The sequence below is a fragment of the Eubalaena glacialis genome, chromosome 3, assembly GCF_028564815.1.
Source record: "Eubalaena glacialis isolate mEubGla1 chromosome 3, mEubGla1.1.hap2.+ XY, whole genome shotgun sequence".
NCBI classification, from domain to species: Eukaryota; Metazoa; Chordata; class Mammalia; order Artiodactyla; family Balaenidae; genus Eubalaena; species Eubalaena glacialis.
This window is the reverse complement of record NC_083718.1, coordinates 120,347,157-120,372,735: the sequence shown is the minus strand read 5'-3', so window position 1 is coordinate 120,372,735 and position 25,579 is coordinate 120,347,157. Positions and strand designations below refer to the sequence as shown.

Here is a 25,579-nt window from a genome sequence, read left to right as displayed (position 1 = left end):
TGTTCACAGGTTTTACATTCCCAGTGCCTATCACATTGCCTGGCACATAGTAGAAACTCAATAAATACTGGATGGATGGATGGATGGATGGATGGATGGTTGGATGAAAAGGAAAACAGTATGACCCTGGTATAGGACATCAAAGAAGAAATGATTAATGTGAGCTGAAGTAATTAAATGACTTCAGGACTTAAGAAAGGGCTGGAGTATATGAAGAGTGAAGAAGATGAACAGGGGAACATTAGCCCTTTGAAAGTAAGGACTTGTCTTATTCCTCTATTGACCTGCAGGACCTGATTGCTGCTCAGTAATTTCTCTCTCCTTCTCCACAGTGTATGCTGAGTGCTAAATGAATTCACAACTATCTTTCAGGCAGCTCTGAGTTTGGGGCCCTCTGCCTTTGCAGAAGCCTGGCATAATTAACTACAGTACAGCATGATTAGAAATTGTCAGGGAAAACAAGATTGTATCAGCCTGAGTGAGAAAGTTGCAGAGGCTTCACAGAGAAAGTCATATTGGAGTTGAGCCTTTAAGAATGAGTAAGATTTGGCTTCCCTGGTGGCGCAATGGTTGAGAATCCGCCTGCCAATGCAGGGGACATGGGTTCGAGCCCTGGTCTGGGAAGATCCCACATGCCGCGGAGCAGCTGGGCCCGTGAGCCGCAATTACTGAGCCTGCGCGTCTGGAGCCTGTGCTCCGCAACAAGAGAGGCCACGACAGTGAGAGGCCCGCGCACCGCGATGAAGAGTGGCCCCCGTTTGCCACAACTAGAGAAAGCCCTCGCACAGAAACGAAGACCCAACACAGCCAAAAATTAATTAATTAATAAAAAAAAAATTAAAAAAAAAGAAAAAAAAAAGAATGAGTAAGATTTAAGCAAGCAGAGAAATGTGTGCATCGTGTGGAGCAGGAGGGGTGGGGAAGGAAGGGCATTCTCCCCCTCGGTTTGGAGAATGGATAGTAATTCTGTGAGGCCGGAGTAGAACTGGAAAGGTAGGTGTGGCGAGGCAGACTGTGAAGGGTGTTAAAGGTGATGCTTACAAGGTTGGACTCTATCCTGTTTTGCAAAGTCTGGTCTGTGGACCACTAGTGCAAGACTTCCTCATAGTGATTTTTAAAATGCAGTGTTCCAGGCTCACCCAGATCTGCAGAATTGCAGTGGAAGTCCAGGAAATTTGCATTTTAAATGAATTCCATTTCTGTACTACTGCAGGAGAATGCCTCTATGGATGATAGGGACCCACATTGTATTCCCTAGTATACAGGAAAGTGACTTGTTAAGATCTGCATTTTAGAAAGAGAACTCTGAAGGCATGCCCTGTGGGTGACTGTTCTGGTTGGAACAGAGGCAGGAAGGTAAGCTAAACGTTCATGATCTTGTCGAAGGGTGGGGGGAGAGAAATCTGTGGTTAGAAAAAACTTACATGTTTATTTTTACTAACTGCTAATTGAAATGTATGCATTTGGTAACAAACCACAGTAGTATTAGCGGAACCTGTGACTTTGTCACCAAAAGAAATTATAACTCTTTTCATATATTATGGATGTTATAGATATATTATTTATACTCATCACTTCTTCAAAATTAAGGCAGTAATTAGAACCACTGCTATATCTTATTTAATTTACTAATAAAGAAGCACATAAATTATTATTTCATAATTTTTAAAATAGTTTGATAACTGTATTTCAATATCATCTGTCTCACTTGTAATCCCATGTTTTTATTTGATGCATGGGCTTCACCAGGCTGCCAAAGGGGTTCATGGCACAAAATAGTTAGGAACTCCTGGTATAGAACAAGATGTTGAAGGCCTAAGCCAGAGGATGCTGTGGGAGAGGAGAGCTTGGAATTCAGGGGATATTTCAAAGAGAAAAGTGATGATTTAGCATCTACTTAAATAAGTAAGTATCTAATCTTAGAAAAGAATGGGAGTAGGTTATAAGGGGAGAAACAAGAAGAGAAGACTAACAAATATTGTAGGAACAGTTATCTCTGGAGGGTGGGTGTCGTGTACTTCTCAGAAGATGGCAGAAGAACCCAGGAGAACCTTGAAGCTTAATCAGGGTCTTGGTGGAGATTGACCAAGAAGCAGAAGTTCTTGGAGACATTCTTACAAGAATCCCAAGATGTTAGTCTTGGATCTTATTTTAAATCTTTATTTAAAAAAAAAAAAGATGGGAGGCCAACATGATGAGCTTACAAATACTTTGGGAAGATAAAAGAGAATAAAGAGGATGATGGCCACCTAGACAAGGTCAGCTAATTGAAGAAGACTCAAGGAAGTAATACTTTCTTAGAAAGACACTAGGTGAAGATAAGGTACCAGTGCTACAGGTCTTAGAATTAAAGATCTCGTGGCTAGGAGTAAGCCACACACGCATACAGGTAACAAATGGGAACATGTAAACAGGCGTGTGCAATACAGCAGAAAAGTGAAGAGAGGAAGCTAATAACTGTTTAAATCACTGCATTATGTCAGTTATAATTCGTATCACTTATCCCTTCATCTGCAGTAGTTATCCTCCTGAATAATAGAAGCCTCATAGAAAAAACACAGTCACAAGCAAGTCTTGAAAGTTAGTTTGGAACCAGGTCATGGACAGCTCTGAATGCAATGTTCCTCATAGTCAGTGGAGTGACATTACAGGTTTTGAACTGTTACACGGAGCATTTACCCAGTACAGGTGTTCCTCATTATCCCCGGGGATGGGATTGGTTTCAGGCCCCCCGTAGATACCAAAATCTGAGAATACTTATATAAAATGGTGTAGTATTTGCATAACCTACGCACACCCTCCTGCATACTTTAAATCATCTCTAGATTACTTGTAATACCTAATACAATGTAAATTATATGTAAATAATTGTCAGTGCATGGCAAATTCAAGTTTTGCATTTTGGAACTTTCTGGAATTTTTTTCTCAATACTTTTGATCCAAGGTGGGTTGAATCCAAGATTGTGGAACCCGCAGACGTGAAGGAGGGCCCACTGAACTCATTTCTTTTGTTACCCCCCTAACGTCTTTTGCTATTAGTGTGGAAGGTAAAAAATGTGTCCTTTGGTACACTGCTAGCAAAAAAGGTATTCTGGAATGGGTGAGTTAACTTGCAAAGAAAATAGACAGTTTTAATATCAACAATATTTAAATGGAATGCTTAAATATTTGTAAGTATTATCTTTCATAAATTCTGTTTTGAAATTCAATCAGCTATGGTGGCTTTGAAAACCAGCTGTAGTACAAGCCCCTGTGGTAGGCATAACTTTTATTTTTGGAATAGATGAAGTATCTCTTCTGCTACTGTTAATCATAATGAATTTACTTCAGTTTGGAAAAGGAAAAATGAGCATTTCAGAGTAATCTTAGTAAAGTGATATCTGTATTAAAAAAAATTTATTTTTGACTGTGCCACACAACTTGTGGGATCTTAGTTCCCTGACCAGGGATAGAACCCGGGCCCTCCGCAGTGAAAGCACGGAGTCCTAAAGACTGGACTACCAGGGAATTCCCTGAAAATCTTTCATGACCTTTTAGCAGTCAATTTAATGGGAAAATTTTGGAAAATATACTATAGCACATTCACTGCATGAAATATGCCATTAGTTTTATGAAAAAAATTTAGTAAGACCTGCTGTAATTTCAAATCTTTTATTTGGGATTTGTTTTTAAAAGGAAAATCTGCACAAAAAAATAAACCTTGAATAGTTAAGTGTGTTTATTGAAATTAATGCAGGACTACATTATTCATTTGATTTTGATATTTGTAATTAAAAGTGATTTATTTTCTAGACACAGTGTTGGCAGGGCTTTTATTATGTGCAGTTACTAAAATAAACTATAAAATTTTGCCTGAAACACAAATACTATATAAGGTAGGTACTCCCAAGCTAGCCATTTTCTTTTAGTTTGGACTGTTTTTCCCAGGCTGACCTCAGCTAATGAATTTTTCCATCTGCCTAGCAACTTAGATATTGTGCTTTTTAATTAAGAAGGATTAAGACCTCTAAAAACCTGTAGAACAACCTGATCTTCCCTTTTCCTTGGTCACTAGTCAATATTTTAGACACGGAAGTTAATTAATATTTGCGAAAGTAGTAAATGAACTGTTCTGGTAAGGCAGCACACATTTAATGTTTGTTCCAATTTTGTCACCTGATATACTGCTGGAAAATTAACTTTGTTTTCCCCCAAAATTGGAAATAACCAGATTACCCACATCATTTAATAGCAACATTTGAAAAGAACTGGGCACATGTGATTATTTTGGCTATTTCTTGGGATGATTGTGTTAAACTGATACCTATATATTCAAGCAGCACCTGGTAATCCCTGAACCTGTGAATATTTTACTACACATGGCAAAGAAGAGTTAAGGTTGCAAATGACATTAAAATTGCTAATTAGCCGACCTTAAAATAGAGAGGTTATCCTTTATTATCGAGGTGAGTCCAAGGTAATCACAAGTGTTCTTGAAAGTGGAAGAGGGTGAAAGAAGTGAAGATCTGAATACGCTATGTGAGAAGGACTTAACCCACCATTGCTGGCTTTGAAGATGTAGGAAGAGGACCTACAAGCCGAGAAATGCTGGGGGCCTCCAGAAGTAGGAAAAGGCAAGGAGACAAGGCAAGATTCTCCCTTAAAGCCTCTAAAAAGAATGGAATGCAGCCTTGTTGACACGTTGATTTTATTTTATTTTATTTATTTATTCTTTAATTTATTTATTTTTATTTTTGGCTGTGTTGTGTCTTCATTGCTGCACATGGGCTTTCTCTAGTTGCAGCGAGCGGGGTCTACTCTTCATTGCAGTGCGCGGGCTTCTCATTGCGGTGGCTTCTCTTATTGTGGAGCACGGGCTCTAGGCGCACGGGCTTCAGTAGTTGTGGCGCATGGGCTTACTTGCTCTGCGGCATGTGGGATCTTCCCAGACCAGGGCTCGAACCCATGTCCCCTGCATTGGCAGGCTGATTCTTAACCACTGCGCCATCAGGGAAGCCCTGACACGTTGATTTTAGCCCAGTGAGATCCATGCCAGACTTTGGAACAACAGAACTATAAGATAATAAATATGTGTTGTTTTAAGACACTAAGTTTGTGATAATTTGTTACAGAAGCAATAGAAAACTAATAAAGCATGCATACAGGTTATTCCACAGGCCATTAGGCAAAAGCCTTTTGTTCAGACTGGAAATTCACAAACTATGAGTGGAAGGGGGGAAGGGAGGACCAGGGAATCATTAAGTTAACGATTTTTCTCAGTATGTATTGATACATTTGTCAGGTACAGAGGTTACAATAATAGAAAAGAAAACACAACCCCCATCCTCCACAGTTTATAGTCCAGTTTATGGTCTAATTTAACATGCCCCAAATTGAACTCCTGATCTTCCCTTTCAAATCTGTTCTTCCCCATCTCAATAAACAGCAACCCCATACTTCCATTTCCTTAAGCAAAACTCACTGAAGTCATCCTTGATCTCTTTCTTTCTCTCAGACCCTACATCCATGTCATCAGCAAATCCTGTTGGCTCTACTTACAAAATATACCCTGAATCCAATCACTTTTTCCATCCCACTCTCACCTTCCTGATCTAAACTGCCATCATCTCTCTCTTGGATTATTGACTTGTCTCTTAATTGGATTTTCTGCTTCAGCGCTTTCCTTGCTACAGTCTTCGAGACACAGCAGCCATAGTGATCCTTAAAATGTGACTCAGGTCAAGTAAAGTAACTCCCCAGCTCAAAACCATCCAAAGCTCCCCACCTCATTCAGAGTAAAACCCAAAGTCCTTATCCAGGACCTAGCTCCCTTGTGGTATATTATATAATTGCCCCTATTACCTACCTTCCTTTTAAGAGGATCATACATTCCGACCCATTCCTATGCAAGTGTACATTCTTCTCCCATTATCAGGATTGGCTGTGTGAGTTGCTTGAGCCAATGGAATGTGAGCAGAGAAAAGGACAGTGTGCCAGTGCCAAGGAGAAGATTCAGAAAGCATCACGCGGTTCTATTAGTTCTCACTTTTTCTTCTGCCATGAAAGTAGTGTGTGTCAGATAGGCATTGCTCCTTCAGCCTGTGTCCCAGAATAAGACTTGAAGCAGCAACTCACCCACAGCCATAATGCAGAACATGGGGAGAAATAAATGTTTGCTGTTGCATGTTACTGAGAGTTAAAGGGCATTTGTTACTACAGCAAAGCTGACTGCAGTGAGTCCCCTACATATGAACCTTCAGGTTGCAAACTTTCAAAGATGCGAACATGCCCCTGTATGCCAGCTGTTGTACTGTACTACTGTACTTTTCAAGGTACTGTACTGTAAGATTAAAAATGTTTTTATTTTTTGTGTTTGCTTTTTATGTATTATTTGTGTGAAAAGTATTATAAACCTATTACAGTACAGTACTATATAGCCGATTGTGTTAGTTGGGTACCTAAGCTAACTCTGTTGGACTTGCGAACAAAATTGGACTTAAGAATGCGCTCTTGGGACTGAACTCGTTCGTATGTAGGGGACTTACTGTAATATATACCCCCTTTACCTCTCTGATCAACTTCACCTCCTAGTCTTCCCCTCAATCACGCCACTCCAGCCATCTCGTGTTTTCTTAAAAGTGCCAAGCATACTCTTGCCCCAGAACCTTTACACTTACCATTCCCTCTGCCTGGAAATACCCTTTTTTTCCCTAGATAGCTGTATTTCTGGCTCCCTCCCTTCTCTTAGGTCTTTGCTCCAACGTTACTTAAGTGAGGTCTTCCCTGATTGTGACCTCCGCACTCCTAAACTCCCTCTCCCCTTCCTACTTGATTTTTCTCCTTAATAGTTATCACCATCTGAAGTACCAGTTATTTTGCTTCTTTCTTTGCTCTCTCCCCACTAGGACATAAGCTCTATCAGGGCAGGGGTTTGCCTATTTTTTCACAGCTGTATTCCTAACACCTAAGAAATCATCTGGCACATTATAGTCACTCAATAAATATTTGTGGAATAAATAGTGGTGGTGGGGTGACTGTGTGTGTGTGTGTGTGTGTGCGCGCGCGCATGTAGGGTGGGTTTGGGTGACCTTCACAGTGTTTTTGTGTATTTTAAGTCAAATACAGCTGAAATAGAGTATGGAGATGGGTACATTGATAAAGAACCTTCTGAGAAAACAGATTAGGTTCAAGGTTTGAAATTACACTAAATCTGGGAAGTGGGATGAAGGACACTTGACAGGCTGAAATGTTGGATCAGAGCCATCCATTGCACAACGTTTAAAAAGTAGAAATTCCTTAATTGTCAGAATCGTAAAATGCTGATTAAATAATAAAATCATACCTTTCTAGGTAAAGACAATACTTTTAAATAGCTTCATTTGTAATGAAACACAGTAAATATTTATCACTGAAATCCAAGGGATAGTCTCATACAAAGGTTAAGAGCATGGACACTGGAGCCAGACTGCTTGGGGTCACACCCTGACACCACCATCCGCAGTTTACACATCCCCTCAGGCAAATTACCTGACCTCTTGGGGCCTCTGTTTTCACATCATAAAATGAGCATGAATATCATAGAATTAATAAAATGCCTATCTAAAAGAGTGGTTAAAACTAAATAAAAAATGCAGGTAAAGTAGTTAGAGCTGTACCAGGCACATAGCAGTATGCAATAAACATGAGAATATTATTACTAAAATCATTATTGCCATTTGAAAAAATACATGTGAAAAATCTGAAGGGAAAAGTGTATACACACAAACACACAGACACACACACCCACACTTTAGTCAAGATTTAGTAATCAAGGGACTAGGTATAAAGCAATACGTGTGATATTTTGACTGTGGGCTATGAAATAATATTCCACCTGGGGTTGGCTTATTAAAATGAGGCAAACCAGTCTCAGATGACTGAGTTGATGATGATGCAACTTTTTCTCATTAATTCCTAACACCCTACCCTGTGAGGTAGGTTTTATTATTATCCCCATTAGACAGATGAATACACTGAGGCTTAGAAGGTAAATAATTTGCCTAGGGTCACTAAGCTGGTAAAAAGTAGAGTCTGTTTTTAGCTCATGCAGCTCAATATCAAAAAAACAACCCAATCAAAAAATGGGCAGAAGACCTAAATAAACACTTCTCCAAAGAAGACATACAGATGGCCAAGAGGCACATGAAAAGATGCTCAGCATCACTAATGATTAGAGAAATGCAAATCAAAGCTACAATGATGGGGCTTCCCTGGTGGCACAGTGGTTGAGAGTCTGCCTGCCAATGCAGGGGACACGGGTTCGAGCCCTGATCTGGGAAGATCCCACATGCCGCGGAGCACCTAGGCCCGTGAGCCACAATTACTGAGCCTGCGGGTCTGGAGCCTGTGCTCCGCAACGAGAGACCGCGATAGTGAGAGGCCAGCGCACCGCGATGAAGAGTGGCCCCCACTTGCCACAACTAGAGAAAGCCCTCGCACAGAAATGAAGACCCAACACAGCCATAAATAAATAAATAAATAAATAAATAAATAAATAAATAATAATAATAAAAAAAACTAAAATGAGATATCACCTCACACGGGTCAGAATGGCCAATATCAAAAAATCTACAAACAATAAATGTTGGAGAGGGTGTGGAGAAAGGGAACCCTCTTGCACTGTTGGTGGGAATGTAAATTGATACAGCCACTGTGGAGAACAGTATGGAGGTTCCTTAAAAAACTAAAAATAGAACTACCATACGCGCCAGCAATCCCACTTCTGGGCATATACCCTGAGAAAACCATAATTCAAAAAGACACATGTACCCCAGTGTTCATTGCAGTACTATTTACAATAGCCAGGACATGGAAGCAACCTAAATGTCCATCGACAGATGAATGGATAAAGAAGATGTGGCACATATATACAATGGAATATTACTCAGCCATAAAAAGAAATGAAATTGGGTCATTTGTAGAGATGTGGATGGACCTAGAGCCTGTTATACATAGTGAAGTCAGAAAGAGAAAACAAATATATTAACGCATATATGTGGAATCTAGAAAAATGATACAGATGAACCAATTTGCAGAGCAGGAATAGAGATGCAGACATAGAAAATGAGTGTGTGGACACAGAGGGGGAGAAGGAGTGGGATGAATTGGGAGATAAGGATTGACATATATATACTACCATGTGTAAAATACATAGCTAGTGGGAACCTGCTGTATAGCACAGGGAGGTCATCTTGGTACTCTGTGGTGATCTAGATGGGTGGGTTGGGGGGTGGGGGGAGGAGGGAGGTCCAAGAGGGAGGAGATATATGTATACATATAGTTGATTTACTTCATTGTACAGCAGACACTAACACAACATTGTAAAACAACCATACCCCAATTTAAAAAAAGGTATATTAAAAAAGAGTAGAGTCTGTTTTTAAACCCTCCTGGTCAGACTCCTGAAATCACACTCCTAATCATTTAACAAGATGGGACACAGGTGATCATTGAGGAGATGACAAAGATTTAGTGTCACAGCAGTGATCTTGGCCATACTATGTCCTGTCAGAATTGATGAGTAATTCCATAGCAAACCTTTGGAGGTATTCTCTGACAGTGCAAATAAGGACACAGTGGTTACATGTACATATGCTAGGGCAAAAGTACTATTTAAATTATGTTATTTAAAAATTATGTATATGTGCACATTGTGAGTCTGTGTCTGCCCATGGACTTTAAGCCTGTGTTTTTAGCTGGGGCACCTGCCAGGGAGCTGGGCACAGGGCAGCGCAAAACAGCTCCCTGGAATGGAAACAGGAGCAGGAGGCAGGGGATCCAGTGTCCTCTCTTGTGGTTCCATGGCAGGGCCTGTGGCGGAAACCTTGAAGTGTTGGCAGGTCACCTCCTTGTGTTTCAGTTGAATGGCTCTGCTGGAATGGCAAGATCTCATTAGGAAGACTGTTGTTGCAATAAACCTGTGGTCACAGAACACCCATTCTGTGAAGATACATGTTGATTTAGCTGAGGGAAAAACTTAGAAAACATATTCTTATGTTTACTAAATGATAATGCTTACTATTTGAAACTGTAAACCAGAATTTACTAATGATATTCTCTCTTTATGCAGCCTAAGTTAGAGCCATGGCTCCAAAACGTCAAAAACAAAAGAGCTCAAAACGTGGCAAAACTAAAATAACATTACCTGGTAGGACTGTTTTTTCATTAATGGGATTTTTGTGGATTTAGTATTCGTACATATATTAGCAGCCAAAACGATCACGGTTTTATGTCTCAAATAAATGTTTTTGCTGTCATAAAGTCAAACACAAGGGAATTCAAAACACAGGGATTTATTATTATTTTTATTCATTTCATTACAATATCAATTAAATGTCATATAATAAATGTCATAGCAAATATATCACTATGAGATAATTCTGTAAGAAAGACAATTATTCAGTTTCTATTTAATTATTCATAAAATAGCTTAAGTCTTCACTGTGTATTTGCCTTATGTTTTGTGTTTTAAGCCTTGGTAGAAGATTGTAGTAAACTAAGATACATATTTGACTCAAAAGTGTAAATTTGACATCATTTTATTATATTCTAGTTAGTGAAGAAGCAGAACCTGTGAATATGGAGAGCATGGGTAAGTGGAAATACAATTTAAAATTTACGTCCCCAGTTCTACAACAATTTAATATGCAATACGCAAGTGAGAATATTACAGATTGAAATGATTGATCAAAATGTGCATGGACTAAAGTTACATCATGTCATTTGGAATATAAAATAAAATTTTTAAAGAAAAAATAAAAAGTAAGAGTGGAAGAGAGAATTTCAAACTGAGAAATAGACTTGGACCAAGAAGTCCCTTAAAAATCCAACATTGTATGATTATTGAGAGACCTTTTATAACTGTAAAGTGTGTTGTCTGCAAGTCATTACTTTTATTATAATAGTATTTTTCAAACTCTGATCATGGGCAATATTTATCTGTACGCTACAGTGGGGTTCCGCTATTTCAAGGAAAGAGGCTGATTTTTAAGCAAATAAACTAGAACTTAAACAACCGAACTAATATGGTTCCTACTTTTAGAGGCTAAATAATCTTATTCCAACAACTTTTATTTTTGTTGTTGTTGTTGAAACTTTTTCTCAGAGTTGCATTAGATGATGCACTTCATGTTTAGAAACAGAGGGGAAACAGTGAAGGTGGGGAGGAGGAATCTCTAAAAGCCTTGCTGGTCATTGTAAAGATTTTGGCTTTTAGGATGGGGAGCTGTTGGCGGTATTTAAGCAGAGAGGTAACATGATCTGACTTATGTTTTTTTTTTTTAACATCTTTATTGGAGTATAATTGCTTTACAATGGTGTGTTAGTTTCTGCTTTATAACAAAGTGAATCAGTTATACATATACATATATCCCCATATCCCCTCCCTCTTGTGTCTCCCTCTCTCCCACCCTCCCTATCCCACCCCCCCATCCCACCCCTCTAGGTGGTCACAAAGCACCGAGCTGAACTCCCTGTGCTATGCGGCTGCTTCCCACTAGCTATCTATTTTACATTTGGTAGTGTATATATGTCTATGCCACTCTCTCACTTTGTCCCAGCGTACCCTTCCCCCTCCCCGTATCCTCAAGTCCATTCTCTAGTAGGCCTGTGTCTTTATTCCCGTCTTGCCCCTAGGTTCTTCATTACCTTTTTTTTTTAGATTCCATATATATGTGTTAGCATGTGGTATTTGTTTTTCTCTTTCTGACTTACTTCACTCTGTATGACAGACTCTAGGTCCATCCACCTCACTAAAAATAACTCAATTTCGTTTCTTTTTATGGCTGAGTAATATTCCATTGTATATATGTGCCACATCTTCTTTATCCATTCATCTGTCGATGGACACTTAGGTTGCTTCCATGTCCTGGCTATTGCAAATAGAGCTGCAATGAATATTGTGATACATGAATCTTTTTGAATTATGGTTTTCTCAGGGTATATGCCCAGTAGTGGGATTGCTGGGTCATATGGTAGTTCTATTTTTAGTTTTTTAAGGAACCTCCATACTGTTCTCCATAGTGGCTGTATCAATTTACATTCCCACCAACAGTGCAAGAGGGTTCCCTTTCCTCCACACCCTCTCCAGTGTTTATTGTTTGTAGATTTTTTGATGATGGCCATTCTGACCGGTGTGAGGTGATACCTCATTGCAGTTTTGATTTGCATTTCTCTAATGATCAGTGATGTTGAGCATGCTTTCACCTGTTTGTTGGCAATCTGTATATCTTCTTTGGAGAAATGTCTACTTAGGTCTTCTGCCCACTTTTGGATTGGGTTTTTTGTTTTTTTGATGTTGAGCTGCATGAGCTGCCTGTAAATTTTGGAGATTAATCCTTTGTCAGTTGGTTCATTTGCAAATATTTTCTCCCATTCTGAGGGCTGTCTTTTCGTCTTATTTATGGTTTCCTTTGCTGTGCAAAAGCTTTTAAGTTTCATTAGGTCCCATTTGTTTATTTTTGTTTTTATTTCCATTTCTCTAGGAGGTGGGTCAAAAAGGATCTTGCTGTGATTTATGTCATAGAGTGTTCTGCCTGTGTTTTCCTCTAAGAGTTTTATAGTGTCTGGCTTTACATTTAGGTCTTTAATCCATTTTGAGTTTATTTTTGTGTATGGTGTTAGGGAGTGTTCTAATTTCATTCTTTTACATGTAGCTGTCCAGTTTTCCCAGCACCACTTATTGAAGAGGCTGTCTTTTCTCCACTGTATATATTCCTGCCTCCTTTATCAAAGATAAGGTGACCATATATGCGTGGGTTTATCTCTGGGCTTTCTATCCTGTTCCATTGATCTATATTTCTGTTTCTGTGCCAGTACCATACTGTCTTGATTGCTGTAGCTTTGTAGTATAGTCCGAAGTCAGGGAGCCTGATTCCTCCAGCTCTGTTTTTCTTTCTCAAGTTTGCTTTGGCTATTCGGGATCCTTTGTGTTTCCATACAAATGGTGAAATTTTTTGTTCTAGTTCTGTGAAAAATGCAGTGGTAGTTTGATAGGGATTGCATTGAATCTGTAGATTGCTTTGGGTAGTATAGTCATTTTCACAATGTTGATTCTTCCAATCCAAGAACATGGTATATCTCTCCATCTATTTGTATCGTCTTTAATTTCTTTCAAGGATCTCATTCAGATTTGACGGAGAAATTAAAACCTTTACAGACAAGCAAAAGCTAAGAGAATTCAGCACCACCAAACCAGCTTTACAACAAATGCTAAAGGAACTTCTCTAGGCAAGAAACACAAGAGAAGGAAAAGACCTACAATAACAAACCCAAAACAACTAAGAAAATGGTAATAGAAACATACATATCGATAATTACCTTAAATGTAAATGGATTAAACGCTTCAACCAAAAGACATAGACTGGCTGAATGGATACATAAACAAGACCCGTAAATATGCTGTCTACAAGAGACCCACTTCAGACCTAGGGACACACACAGACTGAAACTGAGGGAATGGAAAAAGATACTCCATGCAAATGGAAATCAAAAGAAAGCTGGAGTAGCAATTCTCATGTCAGACAAAATAGACTTTAAAACAGAGACAAAGAAGGACACTACATAATGATCAAGGGATCAATCCAAGAAGAAGATATAACAATTGTAAATATTTATGCACCCAACATAGGAGCACCTCAATACATAAGGCAAATACTAACAGCCGTAAAAGGGGAAATCGACAGTAACACAATCATAGTAGGGAACTTTAACACCCCACTTTCACCAATGGACAGATCATCCAAAATGAAAATAAATCAGGAAACACAAGCTTTACATGATACATTAAACAAGGTGGACTTAATTGATATTTATAGGACATTCCATCCAAAAACAACTGACTTATGTTTTTAAAGGGCCACCCTGGCTACTCTTTTGGGAATTGCAGGGGCAAAGACAGAGGCAGAGACTAGTTAGGAAGCTATTGCAACAATCTAGGAAAGAGATGATGGTGGCCAGGCCAAGGGAGCAAAGGGGTTGCAGGTGTGGAGTGTGAAGGCAGGGAGGTGGTGGGAGGATGTTAGCTCACAGTAAATGGCATTGGAGCCGGGTGTGCTGCCCAACAAATGTTTATTGAATTAATGAATGCACCACCCAGAAACTTGGGAGTTATCTTTGACTCCTTTCTCCCCGTCAACACCTCCTCACTTGCATCTAAACCATACCAAGTCCTGTCAATTCCACATCTAAAACATATCTCAAACCCATTCAATTCACATAATCTCCACATCTGCAACCTTAACCTCCACATCCCTCATTTAGATTAGATCCTTAACCCCTAACTGGTATCCCTGCTTCCACTCAGCCTCCTTCAATGCATTCTGCACACAGAAACCCTTCTGACTTGGCTCTTTCCTGCTTAAACTCTCCCATGGCTTTTCTTTGTCCTTATAGTGGTCCTGGCTCCACCTTCCTTTCTGACCTTGTCTCTCTGTCCTTCACCTCCATCTACAGCTCATCAGCCTTACTTAGCACAAAACATACTGAATTTGTTCCTGCCTCAGGACCTTTGCTCTTGCTGTTCCCAATGCCTGGATAAGCCTCCCATGCAACTACCTCCTTCTCATCATTCAGATCCAGACTCCAATCTAATCTCTGCAAGAGGCCTTTCTTGAAGGCCTCTCTTTCACCTAGTACCCTATTTTATTGCCTTTATAGCACTTATCATAATTCTGAAGTTAAAGTACAGTCAATTCTCATTATTCATGGAAGTTCTATACAGTTGCTGCAAATGCTGAATTAGCAGATACTGAACCATTGCTCCTAGGGAAAATACAGGATTAGGTTCCTCCAAGCCTCTGGTCACAACATTTCATTAACCAATTAATACATAACCTTGTTTTATGTGTGTTTCTCTTTAAAGATGACTTATTTAATATATATTGCTGATTCATTAACATTGAACTCACAGCCAACAGCACTATAATTCATGCCTGACTGATGCTTATCTAATACACATGTTTTCTTGTAAAACATATCACAGCTTTCTTGCACTTAGGAACACTAGACAGCACTTTACCAGTAAGCTTGGGGACCATTTTAAATAGGCAAATCACCAATACAAAGAACAAAAATGTGAAAAATGTGGTACTATATAGACAGTGGAAGGACAGTTTGCAGTATGAGAGCACATGGAAGATGGTAGAACATCATCTTGTTTAACCTTACCTGGCAATGTGCACATCAGGCAATTCACATTTTTTGTCACTTTAAGCATGCCCACTAATGAACGTGAAAGTGCCACAACTATTGATCTTGGGATTACAAATGCATTTTAGCAAGTGAATTTGCAAATATAAAATTTATGAATGAGGATGGAGCATATTTATTTGTTTATGCATTTATAACACCTACCTATTTATATACATACCCACCCATGCTGGCCCTCCCTTGTGTGCGCGCTCTCTCTCTCTCTCTCTTTCTCTCTCTCTTTCTTTCACACACACAAGCTTCAGGGGAACAGAAACTCTTTCACCCCTCTACCCCAATGCCTATCTTGATACAGAATAAGCATTCAATAAATATTTGTTGATTGATTGATTGAATAAATGAATGAATTGCTTTCCCTGTTCTTCCTGTTTAGACAGACCACCAACACTACCACCCTCCTTAGTTCTATGTTCTATCTCTCACCCTGTTTTCTCCTAGATAGCACTTGTCACCATTTGTCCTTATGTATTTCTGAGTGTATTTATCTATTTAATGTCCATCTCCCCCTCTAGATTGTATACCCTGCCACTAGCACCATGCTTTTCACGTAGTAGCTGTGTAGTAAATATTTCCTGACTAAATAACTGGTAAGCAAATCCATGGACCTGAGAATGGGGCATGGTGGAGAGGTTTCAGCTGAAAGTAAATGGACTGAAAAATAGATGTGAGTATGTTTCTTTAAGGAGAAAAAAAAAGAAAAAGAAATCTCAGCACTTTGTAGTGAGACTTGAGGGTAGATTTTGACTTAGCATCCCCTTATTTTACAGCCTCTCTCTCTACCCCCAGACTCCCCTCAGGCAACACCAGGACCCTCTGACTTCCTTGCTGTGGGGTCCTGACATTGTCAGCTGTCACTCAGGACTTGTGGCTGTCATGTGCAGGGGACTAGGTTTCCCTTTCCTACCAAGGAACCAAGGGAGCAATAGACTAGCTAAAAACTGTCTCCTAATTAAGGCAACGTCTGGAGGGTTCTAGAGAAGAGGTATGATTTTTACATGTAGTTAACATTTATGGAGCAACAGCTTTCTGCCAGGCATACCCCTCTCATCCCTTTAGCTCTAGGAAGTAACATTGCTGTGGCCATTACAAGATGGAGGTGCTGTGACTCCCAAAAGTTAAATAATTTACCCAAATTATAAGCCACACTTTAATACAGGTTAGAGTATCTGTGGTGTATTAATGGTCTATTGCTGCTATAACAAATTACCACAAATTTATTAACATACAATTTTAGAAATCAGGAGTCTGAAATTACTTTTACTGGGGTAAAGTCAAGGTGTTGGCAGTGCTGGTTCCTTCTGGAGGCTCTGAAGGGATAATCTGTTTTTTTACCTTTTTCACCTAATGGCTCCCTGTGTTCATTGACTCTTGGCCCCTTCCTCTGTCTTCAAAGCCAGCAGCATAACATCTTCTAATCTTTCTCTGGCGTAGACCTCTGCCTCCCTGTCACATGTCCTTCCTTGGCATTGACCCTCTTGCCTTCCTCTTATAAGGACCCTTGTGATTACATAGGACCCACCTCAGGCGCCCAGTAATCTTCCCATCTCAAGATCCTGAACTTAATCACACCTGCAAGTCCCTTTTGGCATGTAAGGCAACATATTCACAGGTTTCAGAAATTAGGACATGGATATCTTTGGGGGGACATTATTCTGTTTACCACAAGTGATTAATAGCACAGTTTTTGGAATTAAACAGATGTGGTTTGAATCATAGTTCTGCCACTTAATGACTGTGTGGCCACAAACAACTTCCCCTCTCTGGGCCTCTGCTTCCTCATCTGAAGAATGAGGTAGTGATACCTACCTCACGAGCTTGTTGCAGAAGTTAAATTAGGTAGTTCATGCACATTTCCTTACAGAGGGCTGTCTCAAAGAAGGTTTGCATTTTACTGTTGTTAATATAAAAATAAAATACTGTAAAGATAGAGAAATAGGGAATTCCCTGGCGGTCCAGTGGTTAGGACTCCGCACATTCACTGCCAAGGACCCGGGTTCATTCCCTGGTCAGGGAACTAAGATCCCACAAGCTGCACGGCACGGTCAAAGAAAAAGATAGAGAAATAGATCAGTGAATGAGAGTAAGGAGTCCAAAACTATATTCACATATATATGGTCAATTGATTTTCAACAAAAGTAAGTACAAAGGCAGTTCAGTGGAGAAGAGATAGTCTTTTCAACAAATGATGCTGGAACAGTTGGATATTTACATGCAAAAAAGTGAACCTCAATCCATATTGCACATCATATACAAAAATTATCTCAAAATGGATCATAGACCTAAGTATAAAACCAAATATTATAAAACTTCTAGAAGAAAACATAGGAGAAAAATCTTTGTGACCTTGGATTAGCAAAGATTTCCGAGATACAACACCCCAAACTGTAACTCTTAAGAAATCTTTGCCTAATTGATTTTTTCTTTTATGAAACACTAGTCAGAAATATAAAGGAATGAGCTACTGCTATGTGCAGCAACATGAGTGAGTCTCAAAATAATTGTGCTGAGCAAAAGAAGACAAACAAACAAAAAGTATATGTTGTGCAATTTTTAAGGAAATGTGCATGGACTACCTAATTTAACTTCTGCAACAAGCTCATGAGGTAGGTATCACTACCTCATTCCTCAGATGAGGAAGCAGATGCCCAGAGAGGTGAGTTTTATAACTATTCCATAAAAAACAAACTACTAATCTATAGTAACAGAAAGCAGAGCAGTGGTTGCCTGGGAGTGAGGACGGGTGCTGGGAGAAGGGGCAGGAGGAAACTTTTGGGGATTATGGATGTGTTCTTTATCTCCATTGTGATGATGGTTTCATGGGTAAATGCATATGTTTATCAAATTGTACACTTTAAATATATACAGTTTATTATTTATCAATTATATCTCAATAAAACTGTGTTTTTTTTAAGTAAACAACAACCAAAATGCTAAAAAAACGATATGGATGAAATGCATGGGGCTTATTTACATACTCTGTTTCAATATGCAGGACAACTGATGTGTGACCTATGATTTGTATTGCGCTGGCCTCTTCCTTGGGCACACAGCAAGATTCCGAGCTAGTTAGTTATGTGGAACTTGAGTCTGTCTTTGGCTCCTGCTCTACCAGGCTACTAGGTGAATAACTGCCATTCACTGCATCCTATACAGTGTATCTCTCTTACCTCCCTGACTATCTGTGAAGGAGGAGGAGGACCATCTCCTGTGCTCTGCTGTGTTCACACTTTTGAGAGAAAGTATGGCCTGCTAGTTACAATGCAGGGACCTTGGTTTGGATCCTAGCTCCCCTATTTCTAACTCCCAGCCCCCAACCTTGGATACCTTACTTGGACTCTGTTTTCTCAGCTAAAAAATGGAGACAATTATAGGAACGGCCTCTGAATGTTGTTATGAAGAGTAAATGAATTAATAATCCATGTAATGTGCTTAGAATAGTGTCTGGCAGTAGGTGCTTCACAGAAGCTACTATAATTAACATGCTGTTATTTACTCACGCTGTTATTCACTCACTGCACTGGCCTGGCCCCCTATCCAGTAGGTCTTGCCCTCATGGCAGGCACTCCTGATCTCTGTAAGCAGGAGGCCCTGCAGCCCTTCTCCTCTGCTCCAACATCTTTCTCACCCTCCTGGACCACTCTGCTGGAGGCACAACTGACCCAGAGCCCATCTCATCGCTAATCACCAGAGCCTCATTGTTATATACCTACAGTGCTGTCTTCAGTGCAGGCCTCAAAGCCTAAATAACAACAATTCTTACACTGAATTTAGCCAGAGACCCTTGGGGTGGACAGTAGCGTCAGGCCTTGCTCTGTTTAGTTTGGCCATTGTTCAGGTAGGGCACGGAGGTACTAGACTCTAGGAGTTCTGTGTAGTCTATTGGCTACTAGTTGCCTGCAGTTATTACTGATTCCCGACCCCAGCCAGAAACAGGCTACTACTACTGCTAACTTCTAGATAAAGGAATGTTAGATCCTCTATTAAAGTTGCCTTGAAAAAGCCCAATTAGTGTAAAAGGATTATTTTTATGACAGATATCCAGCCAGTAGGATTTGAAGTATGTTTGGCGGGAGCAGGTGACATAGAACACCATCTTTGTCAATGTCCTTCCAGTTTCTTGGCGGGTAGGAAGCTTTCTGGTCTCTGTGAGCATCTCTGTTTATGAAGGGCAGCCACCTCCTTTTCGGCTCCAGTTCAGTGTGGGTCTCACAGTTCCACCTAGTGGTTTTCCAAGACAAAACTCCAAGGGCTCTTATGCATCGGACACTCTACAAATTACGGCTGGCAGTGTGATTTTAAAGGATAACTTGCATGTGAATCAAGTCAACAGTTGTTTTGGGGCAGACCCCGAGGCTGTGGCTGCCCTGCGTCACCTCCGCCTCACCACCAACCAGGATCTGGGCCCTGAGGTCCCCCCCGAGGGTGTGCTGGGGGCCCTGCTGTGCGTGAAGCTCTGGAGACCCCCGCATCCCAGGCGCCAAAACACTGCTTCCTGTCATAAGCACCCCCAGGATCCTGCATGCCCTCTGGCCCTGGACCGTCCCGTCCCTGACACCCGGACAGCTCCCGCAGGCACGTGGAGAGCGGCTCATCCCGCCAGCCACAGTTGCTGCCGCCCTCTAACCCCAAGATCCCCACCCCTAACCTCACAATAAGTATGATCTGAAGCAAACAAACAAACAACAACAACAACAACAAAAAACCAGTTGCCTTTGAGCATCCCCTACATGCAGGTGTTAGGGTTAGTATTTTAAGGGGAGATAAAAATGGGCAATTTGTCCCTAATTTACGAACCACTTGTATTCCAAATGTTTGTTTATTATGCCAACTGATTGCAATTTGGAATATATTTCCATACATAATCAGTGTTATGCATAGAGTCACTAATAATCACCTGAATAATCGTATCATAGAGCTTCCAGGGCGAGGGGTCAATGTTTCTGTGGGAAAATAAGCTCAAAATTCCTACTTGAGAGGCTGCATGCACTTTTCCCCTCAATGACGCACCTGTTGAGCAGTGGGAGGGAAGATGTGGGGACATCCAGGTGTGGGGGGCCTGGAGAGGATGGGAGTGGGTTCTGGGGCCCCCGGAGCATAGAGTTGGGGGAGGGAGTTCTGGGGATAAATGCAGAACTGAACCTGGGGTGGTAGAAGCTGATGGTGATGAAAAGGATAAGAAAATGAGAAGTAGGGTTGAGAGAGAAGATTGAGGCAAAACGATACCTTGTCTTCTTCCATCCGCTGTCCCAGGGCTTGCTGCTGCTTCCCAGGACTGACCTGGGGTGAAGGGCAAAGGGACAGGAAGAACAGGAACGGAAGCCTGTTGAACCTCCCCTCCCTCCTCTTCTGAGGGCAATTCTGGGACTGGGGATCCAGAGGAGGGAAGAGGGATTCCCTACCTCACCTTCCTCCCCAGTTCCAGCTTTACTAATACAACCTAATTGGAAAGTCAGTAGCTTTAAAGTGTGAAGAACTAGGCCTTCCCTGGTGGCGCAGTGGTTAAGAATCCACCTGGCAATGCAGGGGACACGGGTTCGAGCCCTGGTCCAGAATGATCCCACATGCCGCGGAGCAACTAAGCTTGTGCGCCACAACTACTGAAGCCCGCTCGCCTAGAGCCCGTGCTCTGCAGCAAGAGAAGCCACCACAATGAGAAGTCCACGCACCACAACGAAGAGTATCCCCCGCTCGCCGCAACTAGAGAAAGCCCGTACGCAGCAACGAAGACCCAACGCAGGCAAAAATAAAATAAATTTACTTTTTAAAAAAAATGTGAAGAACTGAATAACAAGTTTGACTGAAAAAGAGCCCTAGGGAGCAGAGGTACCTATCTAGGGTCAAGGGAGGGTTTCTTTAAAATGGGAGACCATTGAGCAAATCAGCATGCTGAGGGCAAACAGCACAGAGGTAGGAAAGGTTGACGGGAGAGGAAGAGTTGATGGGCTGAGAAGGGTGGAGAGGGGCAGGCAGGTCTTTGAACTGGAGGGAAGGGCAGAAGATGGGGCCTGTGCTGATGAGCAGGTGGGCAGGGCTGCGGGACATCACAGGATTCTTTGCTGTACAGACACAGAATTTTCTCTGTGAGAAAGCAGGGTCACCTGGTGAGAGAGAGCAACAGGTGAAGGGGTGAGGGAAGAGGTGTTTTAGGAAAGCAATACAGGTTTGATAGAGCCTAAAATGGTGATAATACCTTTGAACCAATAATTTCACTTTTAAAACCTATCCTGGGAAAATGATTTGGAAAAGAACAGATACATGTATATGTATAACTGAAAAAAAAAATATGAACTGCTATTTTCAACTGTGATTCAGGCCATTTCTGTACATTCTCATCATATATAACTGTCTTCATTAGATCTTAAGTATTAGTTTTGAGAATTTGACCTTTGTCTTCTTTCAGATTTAACATATAATGTTAAACCACACACACAAAAAATTTTTTTAAACCTATCCTAAGAAAATAATTTGAAATGTGATAAAAGTTTATAAGCTATATATTTGTTTGTAAAGTTTTTTATAATCACTAGAAACAAATGAGAAAAAATGTAATGCTTACCAACAACAGAACAGTTAAAAATTATGCTATAGAATTACATTAATTTAAAATGATGCGTTAGAAAAATTATATAACGTCATAGTAAAATTCTAGTGACATAATGGTAAGTATGAAAGGCAGGATTTAGAATTTCATTTAAGATACTCTATATGGAGTAACTGGAAGGAAATAGAGCAAACGATTAATAGAGGTTCTCTCTTGAGAGATAGAATTATGGGTAATTGTTATTTTCATCTTTTTATCTTTTTGACATTTAAAAAAATTTTTTATTTTATATTGGAGTATAATTGATTTACAATGCTGTGTTAGTTTCAGGTGTACAGCAAAGTGATTCAGTTATACATATACATATATCTATTCTTTTTCAGATTTTTTTCCCATTAAGGTTATTATAGAATATTGAGTACAGTTCCCTGTGCTATACAGTACGTCCTTGTTGGTTATCTATTTTAAGTATAGTAGTGTGTATATGTCAATTCCAAACTCCCAGTTTATCCCTCCCTGCCGCCACGTTTCCCCTTTTGTAACCATAAGTTTGTTTTCTAAGTCTGTGAGTCTGTTTCTGTTTTGTAAATAAGTTCATTTGTTGACATTTTTTATAATGGATAAACTTACTTTAAAAATATGAACAATGATTTTAAAGTCTTTTAAAATTTTAACCAAGGCAATTATTTAAAGCAAACAATTGCATGTTTCCTAGTGTTAATATTTTAAATGGTTATATTTAATGTCCAAATTCCACTTTGCCTTTCCCAGGTCATCCAGAAATTTATCCTTTAGTGTTAACTAACAAGACCCAGGAGATATTTAACTGCAGAATAGATGAAGATGTCACAGATGAACAACCTTATAAACTTATCAAAAAAGAAGATATTTTTGCAGACTTTGAAAACAGAGCTGCAGTATCTGATTTCTACCCAGTCAAAAAAATTATTCAGGTAAGTACAGTATCCCTCTTTATTTTTCAGTCCTACCTCAAGAGGTTTCTGATACATAATCACAAAAGTTGGAGAGATTTCTGAGTTCAAATCTGGCATTTCCCATTACTTTGGACAAATGCTAGCTTGCCCATGCCTCCTTGGGAATCCTTCTTGATGACCCTTTGTGAAAAGCAAACTCCTATCTGTGACATTTTGTCTTATTCCACACCCAGAAAAGCTCATCCTTGCCCAATTTTAACTAGAAAGGGAAACTACACTTATTTTCCCATACTGCTTTAATTGTTTAATTCACAATTTTAGTCCTGATTTGTCTGCAAACATGCTACAGAGCACAATACCAAATAAAAAGAATGCTTCCTTTTTTTCCTGTTAGAAATAAAATTGCATGGTAAATTTCCCTGGACGCATTGTGTTTTAAGAGCTTTTGTAAGTTAATAAAATAACTTTGCAATTTGGGGTTATTGACCATAGGTTAGCACTATGGTTATCTTCTATGATTGATTGATTAAAGAAATATTAATTTTGTGTCGATATCTGTATAAACTGAATGACTACTGAACATTAACCTTCTTTTTTGATTATATTTTTGTAGGAATATCCTGGAGATGAGCTTCTCCTTGTTTATGACAAAGACTTCAAATATGGACTTAACTTTTATCTTATTGGAACTGAAGAGGGCAAGGAAAACTATTTAAATGTAAGCACACCCTAAGCAATCTGTTGATTGTCAGAAGGAAGTGGTACCTCTGGGGGAACCCCAGACATGGTCATGATTATTCTTGTTCAGCTCTGATTCCCTGGGGCCTAGAGTAGGTGGGCTAAGGGTGAGCTAACTCAGACATCTCAGGGTAGCAGATACTCTACTTATTTGCCCTTCATTTACCCAGTGGGACTGGAAACAAATCTGGAGTACCACTGCTCTCGGCCATTCCTTGGCCCATATTCCTGCTTCTCCTCTTGCCATCACCATGACTTTGGGTAAGCTACTGAACCTCTCATCTGCAAAACGGTGGCACCAATAGGGCTGTTGTGAAGATTAAATGGGCCGACGCAGGTAAAGCCCTTTGTATAGTGCCTGGCACAAAGCTAAGTGCTCCATAAATTTTTGCTATGATTATTTAAAAGCAAAATTTTTAAAGGACAACTTGGTCAGTGGGCAATTGAGGGGAACAGGGTGTCAAAGATAAGCAGAAAATAAAAGAATGGTAGTTTCCAAGGAAAGGAAGTCAGTTCACCTTCGGGGTGTTGCGTTCAAAGTGGTCATGAAAGGCAACAGGTTTCTGGCACTTGCCTTCCGGTCTGGCATCCTCATGGGGAGGTTTGGTCAAACTGAGGGAGACAGAGGGGTTTGTGTGGTTGTCCAATAAGCAAGAAAAATAAAGGAAAGCCATAGAATTTTAAAATATCGAACACTTTTTACATTTGAAATAATTTCTCAGTTAGCCTTAACATTTTCAGTTTTATTTTTATGATTGCTTTTTTCTGTGTTTTAATTTTTTTATTATGGTGAAATATTTCAAGTGTATAGAAAAGCACAGATGATGAAACAAATATCTATACAGTCACCACTCAGAATTAACAAATGTTAATATTTTATCATATTTACTTCAAATTCTTTTGAAAGGAAATAAAATATAAGAGATAATGTTTCACTCCCTCTTATATCCTCCTTAATTCAATTTTTCTAACTCCTCTCTATAAGGAACTATTATTCTAAGGTTGTTATATAGTCTTCTGTCCATGGTTTCATACTGTTACCATGCATGTATGCTCCACAAATAATACATTTTATTGTTTTATTCATTTAAAATTTACATAAAATTATATTAAACAACTTGTTTTGCAACTTTTGTTTTTCACCAAATTGTAAAATTCTAGGATCTATTCATGTTAATACATTTAGAATCATATACATGTAGATTGAGTTTGTTCATTGCAACTGTTTTATGAGATTTTATCTTCTGACTATACCACAATGTATCAACCCTTTTCCCTATTGATATTCATTTGGTTGCCCATTTTTTCACTATTATGAATAAAGTAGCAGTGAACATCTATATATCTATATCTGTATCTGTATCTATATCTTTATCTGTCTGTATATCTTCTTGTGGACATCTTGATTTAAAAAACATTTGCTCTTTATAATTTAATGGATATCATATTTATTCATACATATAATCGTCTCATCAGAAAAACATTTCATTAAATCAGAGAAAATTAGTTTTATATTTTATCAAGTTTTAGCATTCCATATTCTTAAACGCATACAGTAAATGCTTTTTGCTTATCACACATCTTTTCCTTTTTTTCCTCTCCCCTCTTGATTCTTTCATCTTCTTTCTATATCCTTGATCTCTTTCTTTTTTGTCATTCTTCCTTTTTTTTTTTTTGCATAGTTTCCTTCTCATAGTTGAAAAGCATGAACCAACAAAGAAGAAAAATAATAAGGAAGAGCTTAATGAATTTACATAAAAGCAAAGTTTATTGCAAAATATACATGTGTAATTATAACCTAAATTTGGTAATATGTATATATATTTTGCTGAACTTAGCTCTTTTTTTTTAATTGAAATATAGTTGATTTACAGTGCTGTGTTAGTTTCAGGTGTACAGCAACGTGATTCAGTTTTATATACAGATGTGTGTATATATATATATATATATATATATATATATTCTTTTTCAGATTCTTTTCACTTATAGGTTATTACAAAATACTGAGTAGAGTTCCCTGTGCTGTACAGTAGGTCCTTGTTGGTTATCTATTTTATATACAGTAGTGTGTATATGTTAATCCCACCTCCTAATTTATTCCTCCCCCCCTTTCCCTTTGGTAACCATAGGTGTTTTTTCT

At 39.3% G+C, this 25,579-nt stretch overlaps 1 protein-coding gene across 1 annotated transcript in view; it reads left to right on the top strand.

The window, feature by feature from the left end:
• The window catches only part of DNAI3 (dynein axonemal intermediate chain 3), a 95,772-nt gene that overhangs the window by 5,636 nt on the left and 64,557 nt on the right, over nt 1-25,579 (top strand). Inside the window, exons 2-5 of the mRNA XM_061186388.1 lie at nt 10,088-10,165; nt 10,571-10,609; nt 22,538-22,719; nt 23,315-23,419. Of these exons, the coding sequence (XP_061042371.1) occupies nt 10,102-10,165; nt 10,571-10,609; nt 22,538-22,719; nt 23,315-23,419 (390 nt within the window). The 5' untranslated portion in view covers nt 10,088-10,101. The remainder of the gene's footprint in view (nt 1-10,087; nt 10,166-10,570; nt 10,610-22,537; nt 22,720-23,314; nt 23,420-25,579) is intronic.